This window comes from Prenolepis imparis, unplaced genomic scaffold (assembly GCF_030444845.1).
Source record: "Prenolepis imparis isolate NDT839.2.m4 unplaced genomic scaffold, iyPreImpa1.0 SCAF_12, whole genome shotgun sequence".
Lineage (NCBI taxonomy): Eukaryota > Metazoa > Arthropoda > Insecta > Hymenoptera > Formicidae > Prenolepis > Prenolepis imparis.
Window position 1 is genome coordinate 3,768,930 of NW_028141170.1, and position 24,260 is coordinate 3,793,189.

The 24,260-nt window shown below is 42.5% G+C and overlaps 3 protein-coding genes across 4 annotated transcripts in view; 1 reads left to right on the top strand and 2 right to left on the bottom strand.

Annotated features, from left to right (window-relative positions):
• Positions 1-176: 176 nt before the first annotated feature.
• LOC145944136 (uncharacterized) lies at positions 177-3,764 on the bottom strand. Its single transcript, XM_083052274.1, has 9 exons — positions 3,457-3,764; positions 3,274-3,365; positions 3,036-3,191; positions 2,405-2,755; positions 1,799-1,966; positions 1,497-1,693; positions 1,207-1,372; positions 979-1,141; positions 177-731 (listed from the first exon to the last, which is right to left on the bottom strand). The coding sequence occupies exons 1-9, from the start codon at positions 3,467-3,469 to the stop codon at positions 316-318; spliced, it is 1,722 nt and encodes a 573-aa protein (XP_082908400.1). The 5' UTR covers positions 3,470-3,764; the 3' UTR covers positions 177-315.
• Mrpl50 (mitochondrial ribosomal protein L50) lies at positions 3,760-6,258 on the bottom strand. The gene is made up of 5 exons (XM_083052268.1): positions 6,114-6,258; positions 5,854-5,960; positions 4,262-4,464; positions 4,063-4,182; positions 3,760-3,974 (listed from the first exon to the last, which is right to left on the bottom strand). Exons 1-5 carry the CDS (start codon positions 6,186-6,188, stop codon positions 3,841-3,843), a joined length of 639 nt encoding a protein of 212 aa, XP_082908394.1. The 5' UTR covers positions 6,189-6,258; the 3' UTR covers positions 3,760-3,840.
• A 79-nt stretch (positions 6,259-6,337) lies between these two features.
• Positions 6,338-24,260, top strand: part of Skd (mediator complex subunit skuld) — a 29,740-nt gene continuing 11,817 nt past the window's right edge. The window contains exons 1-3 of one of the 2 annotated variants that reach the window (XM_083052243.1): positions 6,338-6,644; positions 20,660-21,008; positions 23,943-24,111. In XM_083052243.1, the coding sequence (XP_082908369.1) occupies positions 6,576-6,644; positions 20,660-21,008; positions 23,943-24,111 (587 nt within the window). In that variant the 5' untranslated portion in view covers positions 6,338-6,575. The remainder of the gene's footprint in view (positions 6,645-20,659; positions 21,009-23,942; positions 24,112-24,260) is intronic. The other variant, XM_083052244.1, reaches the window with a different exon arrangement.

Genomic DNA, 24,260 nt, shown 5'->3' on the forward strand with positions numbered 1-24,260 from the left:
TTCTCTGTAGTTTTTATTCGTAATTTATGAATGAATTGATACTCATAATTTGTACGTTTTTGCTTTAAATATCCAACTATCGACCATTTACTGTGCAATTCGTCGAGATATATATATATATATATATATACATACATATATACATATAGAAATCGTTTGTAGAATCATGAAAAAGGTTTTATTTTTTAGGCTTACGTTAAATAATTATAACATATTAAATTTCATCGTAAGATTTACGATACAAACATTATAACATTAGCGATCACTGTGATAAAAAAAAAACATGTATAATAAGAGAAACACACGTCATATATTTTATCTGTCACGAATCTCCTTCAATAATAATGCCAACGTGGTATCCACCGATTCGGCTGACTTGAGTCTTCGTTCCAGAGCTTCGAAGTCTGCCTTTTCGAGCCAGGCTGGTGGATCGCTTGTTTTCGGCGGTAGAGGACACAGCAGCCTCTCGACAGCGGCGCACAAACCACACCACTCCCTAAAGTCCAACGAGTCTGTTATCTCTCCTATCACAGACTTCAGATAGGATCGCTGCTCGTCCGTCAACGGCTTCCCGATCACTTCTTGAAGAGCTTCCTCGACGCTGATCGACGAAATGCGTCGCACACTGTGCAACGCCTCCTCGTTGAATCTGTTAAATATTCGACCGAATATCAGTTTCCTTCCCGACGTGATGTACACGTGCTTGCTGAGGTATCGAAGCGGCGTTAATCCTGCAACCATCATATCACCACGATGCGTGAATAAATTCAAACACGATGAAATAATACAGGTAAAATACACGAATATAAATATAGATTAGATATTATTTCTAAAGTGTAGAAAATCGAAGGAGCTTTACTTAGTGTGTGAGGAATATCTTTTATAAGACTTGTTACTTGTTTTAGTATATTGTTTGATTCATCCCCTCCAATGTATCGACAATACATTAATGAATGATACCCTAATTGTAAGACGTACCACGAAGACTTTGACTGTCGAGTAATTCGAATCGCACTGCTTGACGAGAAAATACTCTGGGGGCATTTTGCGTCAACAGGCTGGCGCTAGCTTGGCGAGATCCGCGCAGAGTTGAGTAAGCATCGCCTTTTACCCGTAACGCTTCCTCCAAGGCGATTCGTCTCTAAAATAACTTAATTAAATTAGTATTTAAACATTTAGTAAATTTAGAGATCTCGGCATATTTACTTTAATCGAGAATTCCGTCTCCACCTTATCGCGATCTAGCTCTCGACATAAATGTTTCAGAATGTCAGGTGAGAGAAAACTCGGAGGCATCGTGTGACTCATTGTTTGTACGGGCGTCTTCTTAGAAGATGTAGAGTCGTCAACATTATCGACATCAACATGAACCCTATTATACATTGTTTTTTTTAAATTTCTTTTTTTCAATTCAATATTCTCTCTCTTGTCGCGCATATCATATATAAATGTATAAAAATATATTGTTTGTAATACATATTCTTGTAAATACTAACGATGGCCGCCGGGATCCGTCTTCGATCTGCGAAACTTGCGTTACCGTGGGCTCGAGCGGATCGCGAACTTCCGTTTGTTGGCCGTAAGTCGAGCCCCTCCTACACTTTCTTTTACGTAATCGCTTTCCCCGTCTTCGAATAATTACCGGTTGCTCGCTGCCGCTATCGGCTTCTTCCTCCACATTCTTGGACGAGCTCTTTCATCCGTGTATAAGCAGCAGTAACATTGTTGTTCCGATGACGTAAAATCTCAAACGCGTAAGAGGAAGTAGCAGCTCCTAGATAATGGATCGTATACTTACCGTTTCGCATCTTTCGGTGATTGGCGAGGGAGGTGACGGAGGAGGTGGCGCGGGTGCCGTTGCTAATTGTGGCGGTCTCGAGATCGGCTTACAGACAAATATCTCGCTTTTCCTAGGCATCGGCGGTAGCTCGAGCGTAAGAGCGTGCCAGCTAAAGGTCTCATTTTCCTAAAATCCGAACGAATTTGCCTACAGGACGATCATCTCGAATAAAGGAACAACTGATTCTAATGTCAAAATATTTAGGCATTTCTTCAAAGTTTCAATAATCGCATCTTTTCAAAATTTAATTTAATTTTTACTTTACTTATTAAAGCGCGATCGTCATCTACTATGAGATATATAAAGTAATTTATTTATTATTTTTATATCACGGAAAAATAACTTCACTATTCTGTACCGTCATTGTTATATCATTCTTTTATTTGTTACTAATTAATTTTAATATTTAATAAAATTATATTATTGATTGCTAATAATATTCTTTACTCTTTACTCTTCTTACTTTAGGGAAAAGATAGAATTAATCTACAAGAAAGGTGACAAAAAAAATGACAGTAGCAGAGCAATAACTCGTCGAGCGAAACTAATGCATCTAATACCGACCACCTGCTGGTTCTGAGAGTTGGTTCGAAGATCCAGGATCAGGGTGGTGCGCTCGCGCGGATTACAGGTCACCGGTAGGTCCTCCTGGATCGCGTGGCTGGTTAATGCGGTTGGACCACTGGCGAGCGTGGGCGTCGGGGTCAAAGGTCGCGAATCGGTTTCCGTGTATTTCCGGAAGAGCTCCTCGGGCACCGCCGAAGCAGTCATCTCGGCGTTGTAACCATCACCGCCGTCACCTCCGACATTTCCAGCCACCATCTCGCCTCTGTTCCCGCCCGCGCCCACCGCCAACAGACTCGTCCGTATCATCTCCATCTCCTCCGGCAGCAAAAGAGCTTTTCCCTCGGTTGCCTGATATTATGAAACGAGAGAAAAAAATGGAACGAGATAACGTTACATGACAATAAACGAATACGTAAATTCTTCGAGGAGAGAAGGTAATAAATTTTGATTCAAACTTCTCCGCTAGGCTCGCCAAAAATTGCTTAATACAGTTTTCTGTCCGTGTCACACAATTGTCACTGTATTATAGTATAAAATATAGATGAGGTACATTAGAGTTTTATATCACTCTAATGGGATTTCGTAATACTGTCTTCTCTCTCTCGACGACGGCGGATGAATTTTTTACCCATGTGTCCTTAGCACGTCGAACCACCTCTTTCGCCTCGCAATCCGCTGGATGATTGCACAGCACCGAGCAACCGTAAGGATAAGGATTAAAGAGGCCGGCAAACGGTCGAAGGACGAATGGCGCCGCTCTGGTACAACCCGATAATTCCACGTTCTACGTACATGTGATCTCGTAATAAATAATGAAGGGCTGACATATAAAGTAACACGCGTTAGCATATTTTTTTTCTTTTTACCTTTGGTTTCGGTCTGCGAATCGGTCGAATTCGCGCGGAGAGGAGACCGGTTGCGCTCGAAATCCCGGGCATTTCGATTATAATAGATCGCTCTTTAAAAAACGACGTATACACTCGCTGTTACAGTCGTACAAATATTGTAGCACACTGTGCTGGATAAATCGCGCTCCGTCTGTTCGTTACCTTGAGACTGCATCGGAATACGTTGCTACGCGCGTCCGATGGGTCGATCGGAGAAGTTCGCATCCGTGGTTACGCGATGACATACGCTTTGCCTACGATGTGTACAATCAAAACTTACACGTCATTTTACTCCGAAATGTCTTTCCCAAAGAAAACGTCAATGTGTCCATATAATACAGAAAAACGTTAAATTAAAACAAAAATGTTTCACGAATGCAACATTACGCAATATGGTTGGAATATAAAAATTGTAGCAAGTCGCCCTTAGAAAAACTACGAAGACAATAGATTAATTTAAACAACTTGCATTGTTTAATAAATTTATTATCTAACGATAACTTTTGCGACATTGTAATCGTTTTTAATATCTGACAAATAGATTATTTAGATCTTCATCTGCTCGTCCAACCACGGATTCTCTTGCCTATGTCCGGGATATTTCTTTTTGTACTTGAGACCGGTCACAAGGGTGGAACTTTTCGGGAAGGCCGTCAGACCGTTGAATAATGTATCGGTATCTATCAGAAAAATATTGTCACTTAAGTACTTGTACACGTATGTCATAAAGTAGTGCAATAATTCTATAAATTCTAAAGGACGTCTCACCTGGATGGAATCGATGATACTCCTGTTGGATGTGCAAGTTCTTGGGCAATTCTATCCTACCGAGGACTTCGTAGGGTGTTTTAACGTCCACTGATGTCGTATAAAACTGTTTCAGGTCCTCTACATGCGACATTCATATACTTATTATCGGTTGTCATTAATCAATTTTAAAGTATATTAAAAAAAGAATTTTGCTAACCGATAGTCTCGATTGCGTGAAGCAACGAATTCGGGATGGAACATTTGAATTCCTCCTCGCAGGCGACAAATAGTTTGAAACGAAGAACAAGGTCTTCCAGTTTTGTGTCATCTTGCGTAGAAATTGCCTGATCCTCGCAAATTTTGTCAATCCTCTCGACTACATCTTCGGGAGGTTGGTAAGCATTTTGCGGCCTCAAAAATCTAAAAGAATGGTACGTCTTATTTTTTTGTAAATTATTTCATCAATCATATTTAAATAGCTGTATCGTCTCGATTATTTTCAATATTAAATAACTCAAATTTTAATTGACACATTAATCAGCTGTTCAAGACATGACGTTACGTTTGCAACAATAAATTTTTTTAATTTTCCTACAATACATTTTCATTGAAATAAAAATCTCGAAATAAGAAAGAAAAAGAGATGGGAAAAATATTTTTATTATATATTCATGTATTAAAAATATTTCATTATTTCTCGCTCTCTACGAGCTCTCCGATTTTGCATATTATCAGCGATCGACATAATCTCTCGCGCGGTTATTATCACGATAAGACTCGCGCCGAACTTTTCGCGGAAGAGATTGCTCTTTCGCGAACAAAAAATTCAACGCGACGAGGGACAAAAGGGTCAGACGCGGGATGCGGTGATAGGAGGGAGGAGATCGATGTCCGCTGACTGTACGGTGCTGCCACCACGCGTGTTGTTTCTCTGTCAAGCGGTGCCGTATTTTTAGTGCATCCAGGTGCCCCGCGGACGAAACTTGTAAAACGCTTGACCTCATTAGTTTCATCAACAATTATCGTAAGCACAAAGTACTGTCGTAATTTTCCAAGAAAGCTCTCGAGAGAAATCAATCGATCGTCTGTCATGTCAATGTATATTAACTGAAAGTATCAATTGATCAATGTTAATTACGAGAATACAAAATGTATCATCAGAATCCGGAAACTAGAATCACTATACATTTCTCCCATTATTTCGATGTATCGCGTAGATGAGAATTAAAATCTCCCTCTGCTATTCTCCTCGCTCATGTTTTAAACCAACTACGTTTCGAAAGATATCGGTTGCGTCACGATCTTTGAACTCTGAACAATACATAGTAGAAAACACGGCGGAAGGAAACGCGTAAACGTAAACAGTCCGCGAGTCGATCAATCGCAATAGACTTGTAAGGCCGGTATTCATAGTCCGTTCTTATATTTAAGATCGTCTTAAGATCTCGTTTAACCAATCAAGAGATGCTATGCGAGCATTTGATTGGTTAAACGAGGTCTTAAGACGATCTTAAATATAAGAACGGACTATGAATACCGGCCTAAGATCGAGTTCAAACTCTCTCGAGATATGTATTTGTTCTTTCTCCGTCATATATAGCGTCTCGATATAAATAAGGGAGGGGGAGCGATATCGATACGGCCCTGCGCACCTGTCAGATTCGTCCGACGATTGGTCGACGCGCGGAGGGGTGGTGGCAGACGGCAATATGGCCGCGGTGCGGCTCCCGTTAGTCGGACAGCGGCGCGACGTAACGCCAATTTTCCCGTACAGCTGTAACGCGAGAAATTGGACGCGATCGTGCTTACCCGCGGGCGGCCAAGGATTTCCCGGCCGACTCGATCCTCTGGCCGACCTTCGCCACCAGTTTGACGTTGTTCTTTTTGCTCTTGTGCCGGGCGATATCGCGACGCGCCTGTGAAAGAGAGAGAAAAAAAATAAAGGATGATGATCTCGTTATTAGCGGTGACGCGAGTCGTTCCTGTCTGTCGCGCATGACAGATATATGACCGCGAGTGACGTATGTGTATCTACGCGCTTACGAGAGTGCCGTGAGTTGTTCACTGACCGTGTTCGCGGCTAGGATAGCCGAGGTACTTCTAAAAGCGTTGGCGAACGAGCCATGCCTGATGAGCGCCGCCATCTTTTTCACGCTCGTCGTCGCCGTCGTCGCCGTCGCGGTGTCAGTGTCAGTGGTATCAGTAGTAGTGGTGGTGGTGGTGGTGGTGGGGGAGGTAACGGCGGCAGCAGCAGCGACGGTAGCCGTCGACGGCAACTAGAACTGCGGCAGTGAGCTTTAGGGGGCGCACCCGGCGGCTGCGCTTGTTGTTTCCCATCGCCGCCCGCCGCCATTTTACGGTCGCCATTGAGAAGTGAAAACCTTCCTAAATGTACGAGTCGAGTGAATAAGCGCGGTGTGGCCTCGCCGTTCCGCGATTTCTCGTGTGACCCGGGGGAATATCGGCGCCGAGGCTTGCCGAGGCTCCGAGAGTGTTAGACTAATGCGTGTACGGCGTACAATGGAGAAGCCATGACGCATCCATCGCATCAAACCAACGGCGCCAGCCTGGAGGACTGCCACACGAATTTCTTCGCGCTGGTGAGTGATTGTAACGCCTAGCGCGATTTCTTTCATCGCGGATCGAGAGAGATACGCGATCCCTCGGAAACGACGTGCGTCCCGTGTGTGGATTCCGATCGACCCGACCCCGCGTCGCGAGTACCTCGAACGCTGGAGAACGGAGCGAGAGAGAGAGAAAGAGAGAGAGAGAGAGAGAGAGAGAGAGAGCGAGTCCTTAGGTGGCCGCCGGCATCTCGCCGCTCTCGTCGTACGTCACACGTCGCCGACGACGCGAGTACGTGCGACAGCGAGAGCGCCGACCACCTCCGAACGTTAACCTAAATTTTGCGACGATTATACATTCGCCGTGGCCCCGAGAGTATGCGTGCGATGTGTGCGTCTCTCTCTCCCCCTCCCTCCCCCTCCCCGTACTCTTCATCATTGTCGACGTCAATGTCAACGTCGCCGTCATCGTCGACGTTGTCGTTGTCGTTGTCGCTCGTGTGTTGTATGTATCGCCAAATACACTTGTCCCCCTCCCCTCCTCCCACCGCTTTCTGCGCGCTGTGGCCTCATACGTGCGTGTGTACATACGTCAGTGAGATTTGAAGTTTTGTTGTGTCGAGCCAATGTCATGCCTGATTCACGTCACACCCCGAAGTCTTACGGTACGCCGTACGAGAACGGAGAGAAAAAGAGAGTTGACGCGCGAGAGAGAGAGAGATAGAGAGAAGGAGAACGAGCGAGGAGCGAGCGAGTGGGAGGTGAGAAGAGGGGAAGGAGAACGAGGAGAAGTGACCGCGAGAAGAGAGAGAGAGAGAGAGAGAGAGAGAGAGAGAGAGAGAGAGAGAGAGAGAGAGAGGGGGCGAGAACACAGACAGACAGGCACGCTGTGTCCCGCCGTCTCTCTCTCTCTCTCTCTCTCTCTCTCTCTCTCTCTCTCTCTCTCTCTCTCTCTCTCTCTCTCTCTCTCTCTCTCTCTCTCTCTCTCTCTCGTTCTCGGTGTAATATCGGGTTCGTGTCTCTCCGTGCAAAGCGAAGGATACATAGATTCTCGGTAGAGAACCGTGGGTATTTTGTATTTTTCGAGGGAGTGAAAATTCCGAGAGAGAAAATTCGTCGAGTCGTTCCCGCTTCTCTCGGAGAGCCTCTTTTTCGCGAGCGCGGGAGGAAGAAGAGAGAGAGAGAGAGAGAGAGAGAGAGAGAGAGAGAGAGAGAGAGAGAGAGAGAGAGATCGGAGGCGGCGCGAGAACGGATTCGCGGAGATCGTGTCTTGTCGCGTAACATTCCTTTCGCCTCCGCGACTTGTCACGAAAGAAACGTCGCCGTGGAATGAAAAAACTGCGTCAGGCGATTTTGTTTGTGTCTCTAGAGACAGAGAAGTCTCGCTCTGTGTATACGTCAAATTTACGAAAAAATGCGAAATATTATTTCCTCGAAGACGCGACGAACACGCGTTTATACGCGTGTTTCTACTACCTGTCTATCTAGTAAACGAGAAGGAAGCTCTCTTGGCGATTCTCGCCTCTCTCTGTTCCACTCTCTGCGCGAGCGAGCGCTCGTGCGTGCCGACACACACACACGTATATATGTATATCTACAGGTACGCGCGTACCTACTCCCGACACACAAGCTGACGGCGACGAGGCGGACGCACTTTTCTGCCGCTCGTTGCATCTCTCGACCGTTCCCACAGAGTACGGTTAAACGTCACTGCGAACGGATGACGCGCCTTCCTTCTTTCGAAGCGGCTTCAAGGTGTTATTGTTACATTGTGATGCATGAAAGAGAAAATCGGAGAACCTAGTCAACGTACTTGAATAAGTTCTGCGTATGTTAGTAACGAAGGCTGGGAGGATTTTTTTCGAAAAATTAACGAAATTCAACGAAACATGTATACATATATATGTATATGTGAACCAAACCGTCGATCTGAACAATAGATTTTAAATTTACCTTCTCGAAAGACCGAATGATTCTTTTCACGTCCTTTTCGACTCGCAGCATATTTCTGCATGTGCAAATTTAGATATATAATATCATAATATAAAATCATAATTGATGTAAAGAACATGAATATATATGTTAACTCTACAAAGCGGTGGACAAAGATATTTAGATAAATTCGACACGGTTAATATTTTTATACAAAATTATGTAAATGTAGATTATATTGGAAAGAACATCAAAAATGACAATATACGAAAAATAATAGAAATAATCATATAAATATTATAAAGGAAATATTGATACGTATGAAAATTTGAAAGATTAAGAAACTATATAGGAGAATGATAAATAGAAGCGTAGGAAAAAGGCCAAATTTTAAATAATAATATCTATAAAGAACACTAATAAATAAATCTTCAATTTAACAACGCGATTCTCGATTATAAGATTAGCATAATTTTATCGGATAGTTTTATCTGACGAAAAATCACAAGGGGAATAGATAGTATTATATTAAATTATATATTATGAATGAAGACTCGAGAGTGAGGAATTACACTGAAATTAATTTACGCGCGCGAGATTTTTTTCTCGAACCGATATTTGAACTTTTCATACGCGCGATTTCGGGCAAAATACCTTTTCCAAAAAAATGCAATAATGCGATACATTGATATAACGTTACTCGATCGCGAAATTGCACTGTACGAAGACGCGTGTCCGTCCAATTTTTCTCGCACGGAGTGCAGCTCCGATAAAACGCGTCATTTATCGCCAGTTAAGAGCATTTATCGAGCGAGAGACCGCTGCATTGAAGAAATCAGTTCAATTCTTTTTGCACATTGGCGAATCGTGCGAATAACATGTCCTCTTATTTACTGACAGTTTGCTGTACTATACGATCGGCGCATAGTCCGAAATTAACATGACGATTATTTCTCTGCCTTCTCCCTCTATCTCGTCTTCCAGATAAACACGTTTTTTTCACAAGAAATAATACATATACGTTTATTCTCGTCCGCGTATTCGGCGTCTGTGACAATAAATTTTTACAAAGAACCACCATTAATTTAACGCAGAAAAACGCTGGCTGGAAATTATTTCAAACGGGCGCACGTTTCATCGGATTCCGACAAAGCGGTGAGCTTTTTTCGGAGCTTTATGAAAACCACGCCGCGAGCTAATTCGGCACTCTCTCGCCACAAAGCAGCAAATATAGTTCATGTAGTTTCATTAACGCGATAATATATAAGTCCACGCGCACAATCCAACAAAGCCGTTTGATCGCAATGGCTAATGACATCCCTGTTATTTTCTTTATAACAGCGCGAATATATACCAGAAGTTAATACGATTTAATTAGATGTCAGTCGCAAGTAATGACCCGAATAATTAATTACGCTTGTAAAGGAAAAAGCGTTATGTGAGCTTTTCGTTAAAAACGAATAAATTATGAATTTAACAGTCGCGTATGTATTTTATATACATCTGTTGTTGTTCGACTTAACGTTAAATATTATCTGTAATCGTATCTTTGTACATCGCACTTTTTACTGATAATGAATTCGCGCCAGTAGTTTTTTCGAGCAAATTAATTCGCGCGACTGGTTTCCGGAATGTGCGCGACCGATTGTACTCATCTTATTAATATTTATATACGTAAATATCACAAGTTTATTTGCGTGAAGTCACACTTCTGAGTATTCGGACGTAATTTGTCGATATATACTTTATTTAGGACTTTTAGCGCACTCGATGAAAAGTGGAAAGCAAACGTTGCATCCGCACACTTTGCGTTTCATTGTCTCACAATTAATTTTATTTATACAATATAAATATTTCTTCAAGTTTTTAAAGTAGATAAAATATTTTTTTAACTCTCGTGAATGCAATTTCCATGCAACAAACACTAATAACACAAGCGACGGCTCGAAAATTCAGATTTTAAGTTTACTAGCTCTCTCTTTCAATTAATTAAAATTCCTTATTCGTAGAATACACAAGTAATTTGAATGCGCGTAAAATATTTATCATCTTCCTCGGACGAAGCTCGCGTCATAAACGTCAGAATTGTCCCAGGTCGAGCCCGACAACGCGGAACACGTAACGATCCATTGGTCTTAATTAAGGCAACGTGTAACGTCGTTGATGTACACACCACAACTTACAAGCCCGGCACCGACGGGGAAGAATTACGAAGAAATCGCTCGCGGCGGTTTTTGTGCTTACGGTCCTATATGTATTCGCGAGTAAAACTCGAGCGGTATGGCACGTAAGAATAATACTCTCTCACACAGTGGTACTCAATTACGAGACAGCGAGGCTCATTGACGACGAGCAACATCGGGTCAATATCGCAGGCTTAATCGAATTAATCCGGCGACGGAATATTATAACATATATGCCGGGTGATAATACGGGGTTGATTGGTGTACATTGGCGAGAATTTTCGCTGGACCCCCACGATTCGCGAAGCTGAAGCATCGATAGAGTGGGATTCGATTTAGCTGCGTTTCATCGGAACGAAAATAAAAACGCATTGCGTAGTTATTTAGCGAAACGTTTCGCCGGTCGATTAAACCAAAGTGAAATTTCTCGTCGTTGAAGCTCCTTTTGGCCCAATCGACATCCTTGACATAGCTGCGGTCGCTTTTTGCAATAACACAAGGTAGCGTCGGCTCGAAAGGTGCAATTTAATGGTTGCATATATGGGGAGTCGGTTCATACGTTCTTCTCTTCTTCTTCTTCTTCAAGCAACTCGCAGCAACTCCTGGCAGCAATTGTGCTGCGATTACATTTCGTGCTATAGTGGAAATCAACCGGGTCGATCGATTCTTCTTTATTCAGCAGATAATTCTGAAAATTTCAGACATACGTTTCACGCGTGAATCATCAGAAGTGATTAATTAAATGCACCACGCTAATCTATTTATCGCTTGACGTATTATCGATTAGAAAATTAATATTTATTAATGTGGTTGCACTTTCTTATTTTTCAAAAATTTGAGATCTCAAATTCTCCTCCAAAATTCTTTTTAATTGTTCAAATTTTTTGAAGTATTAGATAAATCAATCCTAGAGAGCATTAACAGCTATCATCTAAATTTCAAATTATTTCAGAAATTTGTATTTTTAGCTTATCGATGACGCGAAAAACTTTGTAAAAAGACATGAATTCTTGCTCGAAATTGATTCACTTTAATTTGCACATTTATTTTTATTCATATTTTGATATCATTGTCATTGAAATAAATTGATCAATCTATCGCCCACATACACAAGCTGATAGCAAAGGAAAAGATGTTATTAATTTTCAAATCCGAGAGTTTCTCGAAAGTAAACCGTCGTGCAGAAAAAAATCGCTTGCATGTTTTTATTTTTTACACAGAGAGAATTTTCTTTTAGAATTTATCCTGCAAATCATGATAATCGTGGGACAATATGGTATGGAAAGAATTTAAAAAATACGTTTGATTAATTTGACCATACTTATAATAAAATTAATTAAACATATTTTATATTTTATTGTGATAGATATTATTTTTTATTGTGATAAATATTAATCAGAGAAATTCTCATAAAATTCTTTCCCTACCATATTGTCCTACGATCATGACTTTCCGGGTAAATTCTAACAATAAGAGAAAATTCTCTCTGTGTATATAGGATTATTCGCTTCCCGTTTCGCTAGTGAAGGATCACCCTGTATATTCCGTGTCGCGTTTTTCGCGCCGGTTTGGGAACCGCTGGGCAACTTTACGCAGCCACGTCGTAACGTTCCAGTGACTCCCCGCGTTCGCCAGGCGTAGGTACGTCAGACACGCGGCGTCTCCTCGCGGCACCGACCAAGTCAGTCGGCTAGATTATGCTGAAACTGGTGCTCTCCGGCAGGAGAGAGAGAGAGAGAGAGAGAGACAGTAGGAGAAGCCGCGGATCGGGGGGGTCCCCCGCCCAGTCTAGGTGAAAGCCTTGCACCGACTCTTGCGAGGACGCGAGTTACAACTATAGAAGAGCCTCGAAACATCGAGTCGAGTTTCGCTTTGCCTTTACGTGTGTCGTTTTCTTCGTACACTCTTGTCACTAAAATATGTATTCATTTGTCGATAGAAATTAATCTCCGCGTAGCGGAAAAAATATAGAATTCCAAGAAGATATTTGACAGGACACAAATATTTAATTTGATTAATAATAATGATATTAATAACGTAATTATGAATATTTGAGAAGCGTACAAAATTGCAAGGAACATTTAGATAACTTTTATATTAGTCGCATATCTTTACCTCGAAATTGATAAGTTTTATAATTCGTGATCACCTTTTGTAATGGGATTACAAAACGCGATCGATTGCAGCCGTTCCATCTGGCTCGAGTGTTCGGATACGGTGCTTTTATTCATAAGTGACTTGCCGTATTGACATTGCCGTATTTAGAAATGCTCGATCATCTTCTCTCGTTTCCAATATACACATACTCACAGATAAAGATGTATTTTAAGGATGCTCTTTATATACATACATACATACTTACATACCACACGCTGACTCGCTGATTGTTGTCCGATCATTATATTTATAATCATTAAAGTGTCAAATGGATTAATCGTTCAAATCTGACAGGAGTCCTGATGTCGTTATCGCGAGAGTCGCTATAATATACATCCCATAATAAAACGATGTTACTCGCGTTTCGCGCCTGTCGACAGTCCCCCGTGATTGTAAAAATTATTCATATCACAATCGTTCGTTCGCTTTATAGATCCACACGAATTTAGGTCAAATTTGATCAATAATTAATCGTTTTAAAGATAAATAATGCGAGGAAAAGAGACGGAAATCTCACGGTGAGAGAAATATCGAGCGACCGCGAGTCCACGTACCCCCATCTCAGAGAGAGAGAGAGAGAAAGAAGGAATCCGAGAAAGAGGCGGCAGTCCGCAAGATGAAAGGCGGCGATTCCGTTACTATGCGTACGGTTTCCGAGGAAAATATACCGGCGGGGTCGGTGGAATCGACCAAAGTGCTGCGCAGCTCGGGGCACAAAGGCGATTGTCGAGGCAAATTTTAAAACTATCTAAGCCGCGATTTGAGGGACGCGCGACGCGCGCGGGGATGTTCTCTTCTGCGCTCCCCCTCGTTCCCCTTTCGTCCCCCTTTGTCCCCCTTTGTCCCCCCGACCTATTCCTTCCCGCTGAGACAACGGCCGGAGTCGGGTTGGTTGCTCATCTCAGGTCTTCGAAACTTCTTCGTTTCTACGCGCTTCTTCTCCTGCTGCTGCTGCTGCTGCTGCTGCTGCTGCATCCTTGTTCCTTCCTTCGAGATCCCTGCGGCATAAAAATAGAACGCGCGCGAGGATATCGTGACCGATTAAGAAGCGAACGGTATACAGGGTGTCCTTCATTATAAGCACGATTCTCTTAAAAAAATCTATAACCGATCGATTTAATATTCGGATGTATCATCAAAGTGTTTCTAGTGCAAGATTGTGTTAAATTTTCCTTTGCACTTTTTCAATTTTTTTCAGAATATATCATTAAAGACTGCTTTCCCTAGGAAATTTGTCGCAAATCTTAGAAAAAAGATCTCTATAAGACCGCTTCAGCAGTAAATCGCAATGTTTTAACAAATTTATGATACTGATTTCGTAAACAGTTTGTAAACAAGTCTGTTAGCACTTACTGCATATTCATTATCGACGTATTCGTAACATAGCTGCATGCATATACATGCATTTTGTACATGAATAGTGTTTCCAAGTTACATTGATTTTAATAAATATTAATAATATTTGGTATATACACTTTGAATATTAAGCACAAATATATATATCAAATCAGTGTTGTGTATCGCGAAATTGCGAAATCTGGACAAGACTATTGCATTACGGCTATTACATTCGAATGTGCATTTCGCCCACGTCGCCGTAAATTATAGATGTCCCATTCTTCCGTAGCGAAAGGAGAGTTTTGCGTTTTTTTTTCCCCTTTTTTTTCCTTTTTTTTTTTTAGAAGTCCTCGCGGAGGATGCGTGTCTCCTTTTCGAAAAGAAAGCTGCGGTTAGCAGCCTGATCTTCAAGGTGAGGCATTCAAGCATCTTTCGTAGCGGTGCTTGTAGCATGAAAGAAAACAGTATGGAATAAAAGCTGACATTACTAATGACGCACGATGCATAATGTAAGCCTCTTGCAGCGAATACTCTGCGGTTTTACGGGATAAACGGAGTGAATTTCGAGTTAGTCGTAACCAGTTTACTGATATAGAATGGAAATTTACAATGACCGCGTATGCAGAATACTCTATTGAAAATATATATATAAACACACATTTTGAAAGGATATATTTCCCTCGTAACCTTTTCAATTCCACGCTCATGTAAATGCGTTCGAAAATAATTTCATAGTATCTCATTTTATATTTTATTCATATTTTTTATGTATATACAAGATAAATTACTATTAAATTTATTATCATATATATTCTCCCAACCTCGAAACTCTGCGACTGAAAAAAGGGAAGAATAGAGTATACTTATACAAAATTCATGACGGAATAAAAATTTTAAAAATCCCTAAGCATTGTATCGAAAACTAACTGACTAGCGCCAAATAGTCGCGCGACTACAATGAAATCTATTGTTACAGCATCGACGATCCGTTTTCTCTCAGTCGAAGATCATCGACTATTTAACCTCTCTCCGTTCGTTCTAAACTTCACTAACTAGTTAGCGACCGATTCGTTCGTATCGTCGAGTAATCGTTACGCTTCACTGTACATAATAATCACGTCATCGTACTTGAAAATGTCATCGCGTCGTGCTCCGAAAAACATCCTCTCTCTCTCTCTCTCTCTCTCTCTCTCTCTCTCTCTCTCTCTCTCTCTCTCTCTCTCTCTCTCTCTCTCTCTCTCTCTCTCTCTCTCTCTCTCTCTCTCTCTCTCTCTCTCCTAAAACTCAATACAGTAATTTATCTAATCTTTCGTACAATGGAATAACTTTGAGGTGAGAATTCGTTCTTTGTCAACGATTCGGAAAATATTCCTGTCCTGCAGAGATAATCCCGATTTCCTCTCCGAGAAGCTCTCTCTCTCTCTCTCACACGAAAGAATTAGACAAGTTACGTTGCATAAAGCTGCATATCGGACGATCCGATAAAAAGAAGCGCGAGCCGATACGTTTGCATACGCGATAAAGAAGCCTTTGCCCGCGGAAAACTCGCTCGTCGTCTTTGAACGTTAGATCCCAACATCCAGTATCGAGCAATCTCGGCTTCGCCGAGCGCACCTTTGCGCTTCGCGTGCACAAGTAACGCCCAACGCATTTTCAATGTTAATTAACAGCCTTCTTTTATCACCGCGCATCCTACGTCCTTGGTACAGGAACATTCCGATCAGCGCAGCTAGTAAATTTAATTCGAGATTCGAGGTGAAAGATACTCGATGTCGATATGATAACGGTGAGTTCTACCAGCCCAAACTTTATCGGGGAGGGAAAATGGAAAGAATTCGAGGACTTTCCAGACGAAAGACGTACGTCGCCACGAGACACCCTGTATAGAAACAGAACGTCAAGTTGTGCAGGAATCTACCGTGGCAGGCCAGGATCGCTAAGGCGGTTGTGTAGCGAGAATCCGTGAATCTACTTTCGAGCGAGCGGCTCGCTCGCGAGGAGAATTCTGCCTCGTTACGCACACGCACGCGACGTAATGTTCGTGCGGCTTTAACGGCGGCGGGCGTAAGGAGGGCAGTAACAGAAATGGGAATCTATAGCAGCAGGCAGAGGAATGCTCTCCGAGTACCGTAAATACGTTGCAGCGCAATAAAAATAGAATGCGGGATACCCCACATCGATAATATGTCATATTGAGAGATATTTTAATCGCGAGACTCTTTCTCTCTCTGCTGCGTGTCTTTCCCGTCTTCGTCGTCCTGCGACTCGCGCATTTTTTTTCTTCTTTCTCTTCTTTCGCTCCGTGCTTTATCATTGTCGATAATGATACCTGTTAATTTTCCGCTCGGGCGGAATTGCGGTTTGTGTGTGGTACCGCGCAATAAATTACCACGTTATGCGCATAAATTACGCGCGATCATCTTTGCAATGTTTAGAGACTATTCGCAATAATAATTGACTCGTTTTCTTTTGTTAATAGACATTTTGATATACACTGTTTTTTTATAGAGGATATAACGATATAATTTTATTTTACGATACAAAGTTTATAGATATGTACGATATACTCGCGAGTACGCGATACACGCGGAGTTTATTATTGTTTACAGATTCGAAATTTTTCGCATACTTTTCTTACATGACCATATATTGAAACATATCCCCCGAACCACTAAATTAACACAACACAGTCTAGAATGCGAATCTCGCGCGACTTGTTGACCATCGGCTGGATCTTCCTGTGGACGCGCGAGAAAAAGGTATAGGGAGAGCGAGCATAGGAGAATATCGAGAGAGGTGGAGGCTGTTGAAAGGTAGAGAGGAGCAGTGAGAAAGAGAGGAAGAGGGAGGAGAGGGCACAGTGGCGCGCGTGGACGGATGGTTCGAGGGGATATGGGGGTTCCCCGAGTCGAGTCGAACGCACGAGCCCACGCGGGCGGCCTTGCACGTCGCCTTGCTTGTATTGATCAGCGGGCTTGACAGCCCCGTAGCGTTACAGGGCGCCTTCGGTTTTCTCTCTCTCTCTCTCTCTCTCTCTCTCTCTCTCTCTCTCTCTCTCTCTCTCTCTCTCTCTCTCTCTCTCTCTCTCTCTCTCTCCCCCTCTCTCTCTCTCTCTCTCTCTCTCTCTCTCCCCCTCTCTCTCTCCCCCTCTCTTCCTCTCTTCCTCCTTCTCTCTCGTCGGAGCGGTCGGTGCGCGAATATTTTGTCTCGCCACCGTGATAGTACACACACACGTACATATGTATATGTATATCGCATCAGTGTGTAACAGGCGCCACTACGCGGGCGACGTCCCTACCTTCCGACAATGTGCGATATGCTGTGCTCGTCCTCTCCGCGGAAGGCGCGGAGCGTATCGACCGATCGTTACGCCTCCACGAGGCTCGGCCGCCACGTACCACGCACTCTCGAGAAAGAGATCTCCTCGCCACGAGGGGACGGCGAGAGGTAGCCCGCGTAATCATCCGAGATTCTCCTGTCATTCTCTCGCGATCGCTTCTACATCGATGAACGATGTGCTGGCTGTGTTGATAATTCATCTCGTAAAAAAAAAAATATAATCTGAATCGTGACAATTTTTCTACATTTTTTGCCGCCTCGAGAGATACGAGAAAATAATGGCGAAACGTCTTTCTCGACGCGAAGCTATCCTGGCCCAGTCACTGCCAGGCGCAATCGTCTCCAAAGGCGATGCCCTCGATTTTCGGAGGAAATTCCTATCGATCGGTCGCCACGTTTCGACGAAACTTAACACATCCGCTAGCGAAAATATATATGACCGGGGTCAATGCAGAGAGCGCTGACGTCCTCTCTTTATTTCATCGTAAAATAATCGACGCATGTTATTTTACCCAGCTATTATTATACTTTTCTAACAAAAATAAATTAGGCTAACATATTGCAAAAAAACTGCTCTCGAATCTAATCAAATTCAAATCAGGTCGTACCTTGATCATAAGCAATCGTTTTTATTTATTGAATCTGAATGACAGAAGCATTGCGTGTGAAGATAAGATACTCTCTATGCATACATAATTTTATTCAAACAGCTGTGCGCTCCTGCAACGTCAAATTCCTTCGATGTTAATCTTCGCCGATTACGATCCCCAAGATCTTATTACCTGCCTGCGCGGTGGCTGTACATACATTTGAATCGTTCTGATTATGTCAGCTGGTTCTCTGACGTAAGAAGACGCCTGGCACCGATTGGACCGCCGGCGCGCGCCCACTCCGCGCGCGTGCGCGCGTTTACGTCTCTCTTCAAAGTGGTCCGAGCCCACGAATGCATCGGCAATGGCGTCGCACGACATCCACCATCATTTTCCAGAATATATATGTACATATTGAATGGTTAAACCGTAAAAAACACTGCTGGAAATTTTCATATGATTACGCACACGTGACATACATTACGCGCGTAATACATCATATAGGTATGTTACGTGTTGCGCGCTGGAAGCTGTGACGAGACGAAATAATTCTCGAAGATCGGAAATTTCCCCGATATTTTATAATCGACCAAATTTTAATATGAAAAAGAGAGCGTACGTATATTTAATTACGTCCTGCTCTCGCGTGCGTGTTTATTAAACGTTTTGTCGTTGCTTTTGTCATCTAATCGTCCGAGTTCACGCGCGCGTACGAGGATCGAGGAACGAGGCGCGAAATGCGTCGCGCACGCGTGTGTACGATCGACTCTATGGACGCGCGTCGCGCGTCTATCGACTCTATGATTCGCCGCTGACCGCGCGACGAGAGACCTAATCTCGACGAGCAGCGGCGGCGGAAAGCGCGCGAATCAGATACGATGAAGATACCAAATCGGGGTGAATGGACTCCCTCTCTTTCTCTTTTTCTCTCCCTCTCTCCCTTCTGTTAACGAAGATAAGGCGATTTTCCGTCAATGCAACGGGATAAATACGAGCGAATCTGGATCACGGCTTTGACCTTATATGTTGCGATCGATTCTATACATGTATGTTATTTTTAGTACGAAAAAATCTCGGTGTGCGCCAACGTATCTTTCGCATCGTATTATACTACGAAAAATTAAACGAGACCTTTCTTTCTCCAATGCTAAAGTGAAGAGAGAAGAACCTGAAGAGAGTCTGAATGCGAATGCGTGAATCTGGAATGACAATTATTTCAAGTATCGGTAAAACTTAATATTTCAATTCTCACTTTGGTCTCTCTTCAAGCTAAACCAGAAATGTGTGAAAACACCGAAGGAAAAAATTGATTTTTGAAAGAAAACGTCAATAAATAATGCGTAGGAAGAAAAGTGAAAAGTGAAATGAACGGTCATCTCGAAATATAAATCTATGTCGCAGAGAAAGTTGTTGAAGAGCGGTTGACACATTATCCCACTCTCGAAAGAATTTTATCTAGAATGTATAATTTTGCAAGAAATTTTGTGTTTCGCTATACGAACGTTTCTATTTTTACTATGATGCATCGATTAAAGTCGAGTGATGTAATGTCAACGGGATATTGAATATTTTATAAGGTCAAGTCGCTTTTAATTTTTAATATAGGATCGAAATGTGTGAATAGATGGGTCGGAAATATGTTAGGTGGAACAACTTGAAATGGATTAATCAATCGAGCAATTAGCCCTTGCGCATGCCTAATTATTTGCTGAAACCATCGCAAACACTACTATTATATATATATATGATAACGTATGTTTGAATAAATTAACGACTTATCACATTGCGTGACAAATAGAAACACTGGCGTATAAGGTCAAGGACCGACCCGATGTTGCTTTCTCAACGATCAAGAAACGTGCGAATACGCTACATATGTGTATTTTACTGGGTAATGCACGTTTTGCCGCGTTCAAAGGATAATTTATTACCGTGCGATTTAACATCTTTGTTCGCATTATAAAGCTGCCAACTGGTCATGGTCAATGTTATCTTATATTTGACCATAGATAGTAAAATATCTATGGTACTTGATATTTCTCTCGATATTCAAAATTAAAAAAATTAACAATGCATTGAAATAATCCACACAAACGATATCGTTCGATCTCTAATATATCCCTCTTCTCTTTTCGCATGATTATTAATAAATATACGTCCAAGACATTGGGCTCTATATATACTGGAGTGAGCCATCGAAGAGTAGGAGTAAGGCTTATCTTTGTCAGAGGTTTAATGATTGCTTGGTGCCAAAGAGAATCAAGCTCTGGTTAGTCCCATTATAATATAAAGTGAGACAGACTTGCCATCAAACCTACATCTGTCCTTTTCCTGTGGTGTACAACGAGTTTGTTTATCCCAACTTCAACTCTATATTTCTATAAAAGAACTTGTACAAACTAAAACGAACAGACCAGAGCTGATGGCTCACTCCAGTATATGTAGAGCTCTAATGGTTCAAGAGTCTTACAGGCGAAATCACCCACTAACGTCGCTCTTCTTATCTTTGCAGACATCCCTCTGCGGTATCAAATGGAGAAAGCTCGTGTGGGGCGAAGTGGCAGGTGGATTCGGTGGCACCCCTCTCGAGGACCCGGTGCTGTCGAGTTTCTCGCGATGTTTAGCTGGTGACATTCTGTGCGTGTGGCGACGAGTGGCCGCCACGCCGGCCACTACCGGCCCGGCGGCCGCTGCCAACGCCGCCGCTTCGGCGCCCGGGGCTGGCATCTTCGACCTGGGCATCGCGCCCTCGCCCGCGCCCCCGCCGCTCTCCCTCACCGCCGCCAAGGAGCTCTGGATCTTCTGGTACGGCGAGGAACCCGATCTCTCCGGCCTGGTATCGCCGGAGCTCATCGCCTGCGGTGAGTATACCTGTATATATATATGTATCTCCGCCTTTCGTCCCGAAAGTCGAGGATGGGGTTAGCTCGACTACCTCGCGATATTTTTTATTTTTTTTTTTATTTTTTTTTTATTTATTTATTTTATTTCGTATAATTTGTTTATTCCAAAGCATTGTCCAAGTCGTTATAAATTCTTATCGCATAATAAGTAAGCTATCGTATCTTGAAGCAGCAGATTTTGATGAATAAAATCGATAATCGATCGAATCGTTGTTTCGTCGACGAGAGGAGTCGATGAGAGGCGAGCTCTCTTGATAGTCTAAATTCATAATAATTAAGGCGCGATATTGCGGTATATCGTCTACATAGAGGACTTGGAAGTAGCAATTACGCGGTGTTTATACGCCGTTGTACGGTGCTTTACCTAACGCCGGCCTAAGGAAACCTAAGGAAACCGTGACTAAGCTAACTTTTATTACGTACTTTCCAAGAGGAAGTTTCGACACGTAAGAGACACGAAGGGACCGCATTGCATTAGAGGATTTGTAAACGCGCTCTTGACGGGCACGAGGTATTGCTTTACATACATATGTAAAATATGTATCTTTTTCCATCGATATATCCGGGTGACCGGAAACAACAACGTTAAAGACTACGGAAAAAAAAAAAGAAAAACACGATTAAGGTGAAACTCGCCTTAGTTTTTAGATTACCGCGATACTCGGCAACGTGTATAAACGCACTTACCTCGTGAATTATACATAAAATTATCACTTACAACTAGAGCTATTTCTTTAATTAGTCAAACGATTTATTTTTATTATGTATAAGCTGCCGCTTCAAATTTAATAAATTTATTTCGAACATATTATTTCTACATTTTACAATTTTTTTCGCACAGTAAAAGCGATATATTTATGTCGTACTGAAATAAAAAGAAATCGGAGCAGGATGGCGTCTGCATCGAAGACGTCTGCGTAGTGTCAAGCCGATAAACATACGAAAAAACTTGAGCAATACGCGATTAATCAGACATTGATTTGACAGATGAAACAAATAAAAAAATCGAACATTCTTAATGGCCAGTTTCTTCACCTCCGGTTGAACTATATGTCCCTTTTTAAGAACAAAGATATAGTTTAACCGGAGGTGAAGAAACTGGCCATAAGAATGGTTAGTAAAATTGGTCGCTTAATTTGTTTTTTATTTCATAGACACTATAACTCTTACTGGCGCTTCGATCCTTAACACTCGAGCATCCTGGTGTCCTGATCCTCGGATGACCTCTTCCCTTCTGTGCTTTTGTTCGAAAAGGTTGCGGTGCAACGCCGTGCAACGGACCAACGTTGTTCGAGCCGCGCCGGACCAGAGGCCCCGGCGGCGTTTCTCGACACGGGGTCGCTGAACCATGCACTTGTCTGCAACTCGTTGCAGCGCGCAACGTATAGATCCACCGTGTTGTGTGCATCGCGCTGCGCCGGAGTGCACCAATTGCAAAACGACGACTAACCGGCCGAACCGTTAAGATTAAAAACGTATAGCATCGCGGTGAGGTCGACGGCTCTCTCTCTCTCTCGCTTTCTTTCTCGCTCTGTCGCTGTAGAATCAAAGCTGATCGTTCGCAGTACAGGCTCGTGTACAGATTTCAGATAAGCTGTCGCCCCGCGTCTGTCGTGCGCGCGTCTCTTATCGGATAACGATTTTTTTTTTCGCGAGGGGAGAATATTATTAGTTTACGTAATCCTAGCGAGAGAGAATGTAATTGTAACTCGTCGTCTTATCTCTATCTCTCTCTTGTCCGATGCGTGGTATCGTTTCATATCGGAATAGAGAGATTATCAGAAAATTACGCGTGAAGCGAATAATCTCTCGATGGAAAAAAAAAAATTGCGTTTTGTTTTTAAGAATTAATATATATTATTGTTGCGCATGATAAAGATATTGTTTCTCAATGAATATTGGGATTTTGGGAGACGCAGGCTGCAACGAGACCACCGCGGCTAGTGGTCCATGAGAGATGCAACTCCCTCAGGCTCCGGTCATATCGATCGACAGAACACGTGTTCTCTCCTACCCAGTGATTCTCAACGATGTACGCGGTGCAGGAACGCGTTGCTGTACAGGAACGTGCGTGATCATAAAAGACGTCGACTCATATCATTGAAATTTCTCACGTTAATTTCGCGATTATGCAAATTGAATTATTTCTATATATCCTACATAATAATTTGGGGAAAAAATACCCGTGGATCTTTCGAGAGAAAGAGAGAGAGAGATAATTCTTTGAACGTGTAAATTTTTAGCGGAATGTAACATAGTATAATGAAACGTGCTATTGGCAGGCACAAACTCGCGTTTCTTCGAAGCGTTTCGAAGCGTTCGCGTGAGAATAAAATCAAGGGAAAGCTAGCCCGAGCTAGCGAGACTCGGGATTCTAGAACTTTTCAGTTTTCTCGGTCAACTTCTCCTCTGCCTTCCGCGAAACGCTCACCGGCGCGATTCGCGCCGTGATTTTATACGCGAATCCCGCATTACTTTCACGCTAAATTTCGCCATTATTTTGGATGCGCGCGCTCGTTCGACGAAAACAAATTAATCCGGAACCGGATTTCATTTGCCTCTATCGTATTAATAAGGACTCCCCGTGATAATTAAATATGTAATCGTCGCGCGGAAATATACAATGTACTTTGGCGACGTTGACAGACGACACATCCTGTTTCTTCCCGCTTAATTAGAACATAGCAGCAACAGCATAAAACCGCGTATTTCTGCGTATTTTTAGAAATCGATCGTCCGTACGAAGCGCGCATTAGAATACTCTAGTTCCTTTAACGTTGTTCGTTGTACAAAGAGCAACGTCATAACTCAATCTGAAGAGTGGTCTCCCTTTTTTATTTTTTATTTCTTTCTCTTTTTTTTTTACAATCTTACTGTTTATTGTTGTTACAGAAAGTGAGCAGGGCTCTTGGGAAAGCGGATTGTCGTACGAATGCCGGTCACTTCTTTTCAAGGCTCTGCATAACTTGATCGAACGGTGTTTGCTATCCCGTGACTTTGTTCGTTTAGGAAAGTGGTTTGTGCAACCTTATAATGGCTACGAGAAACACCGTTGCAGCAGGTACGTTTGCTTAACATCTACAGCATTTCAATAATTATTAAGAAATGAATATTTTATTTTTTTTTTATTTCGGAAATATGTGTATATTCCCTTATGTAAGAGAGAGGGAAAAGTATACCTAATATATACTCTATATTCGTATATACCTT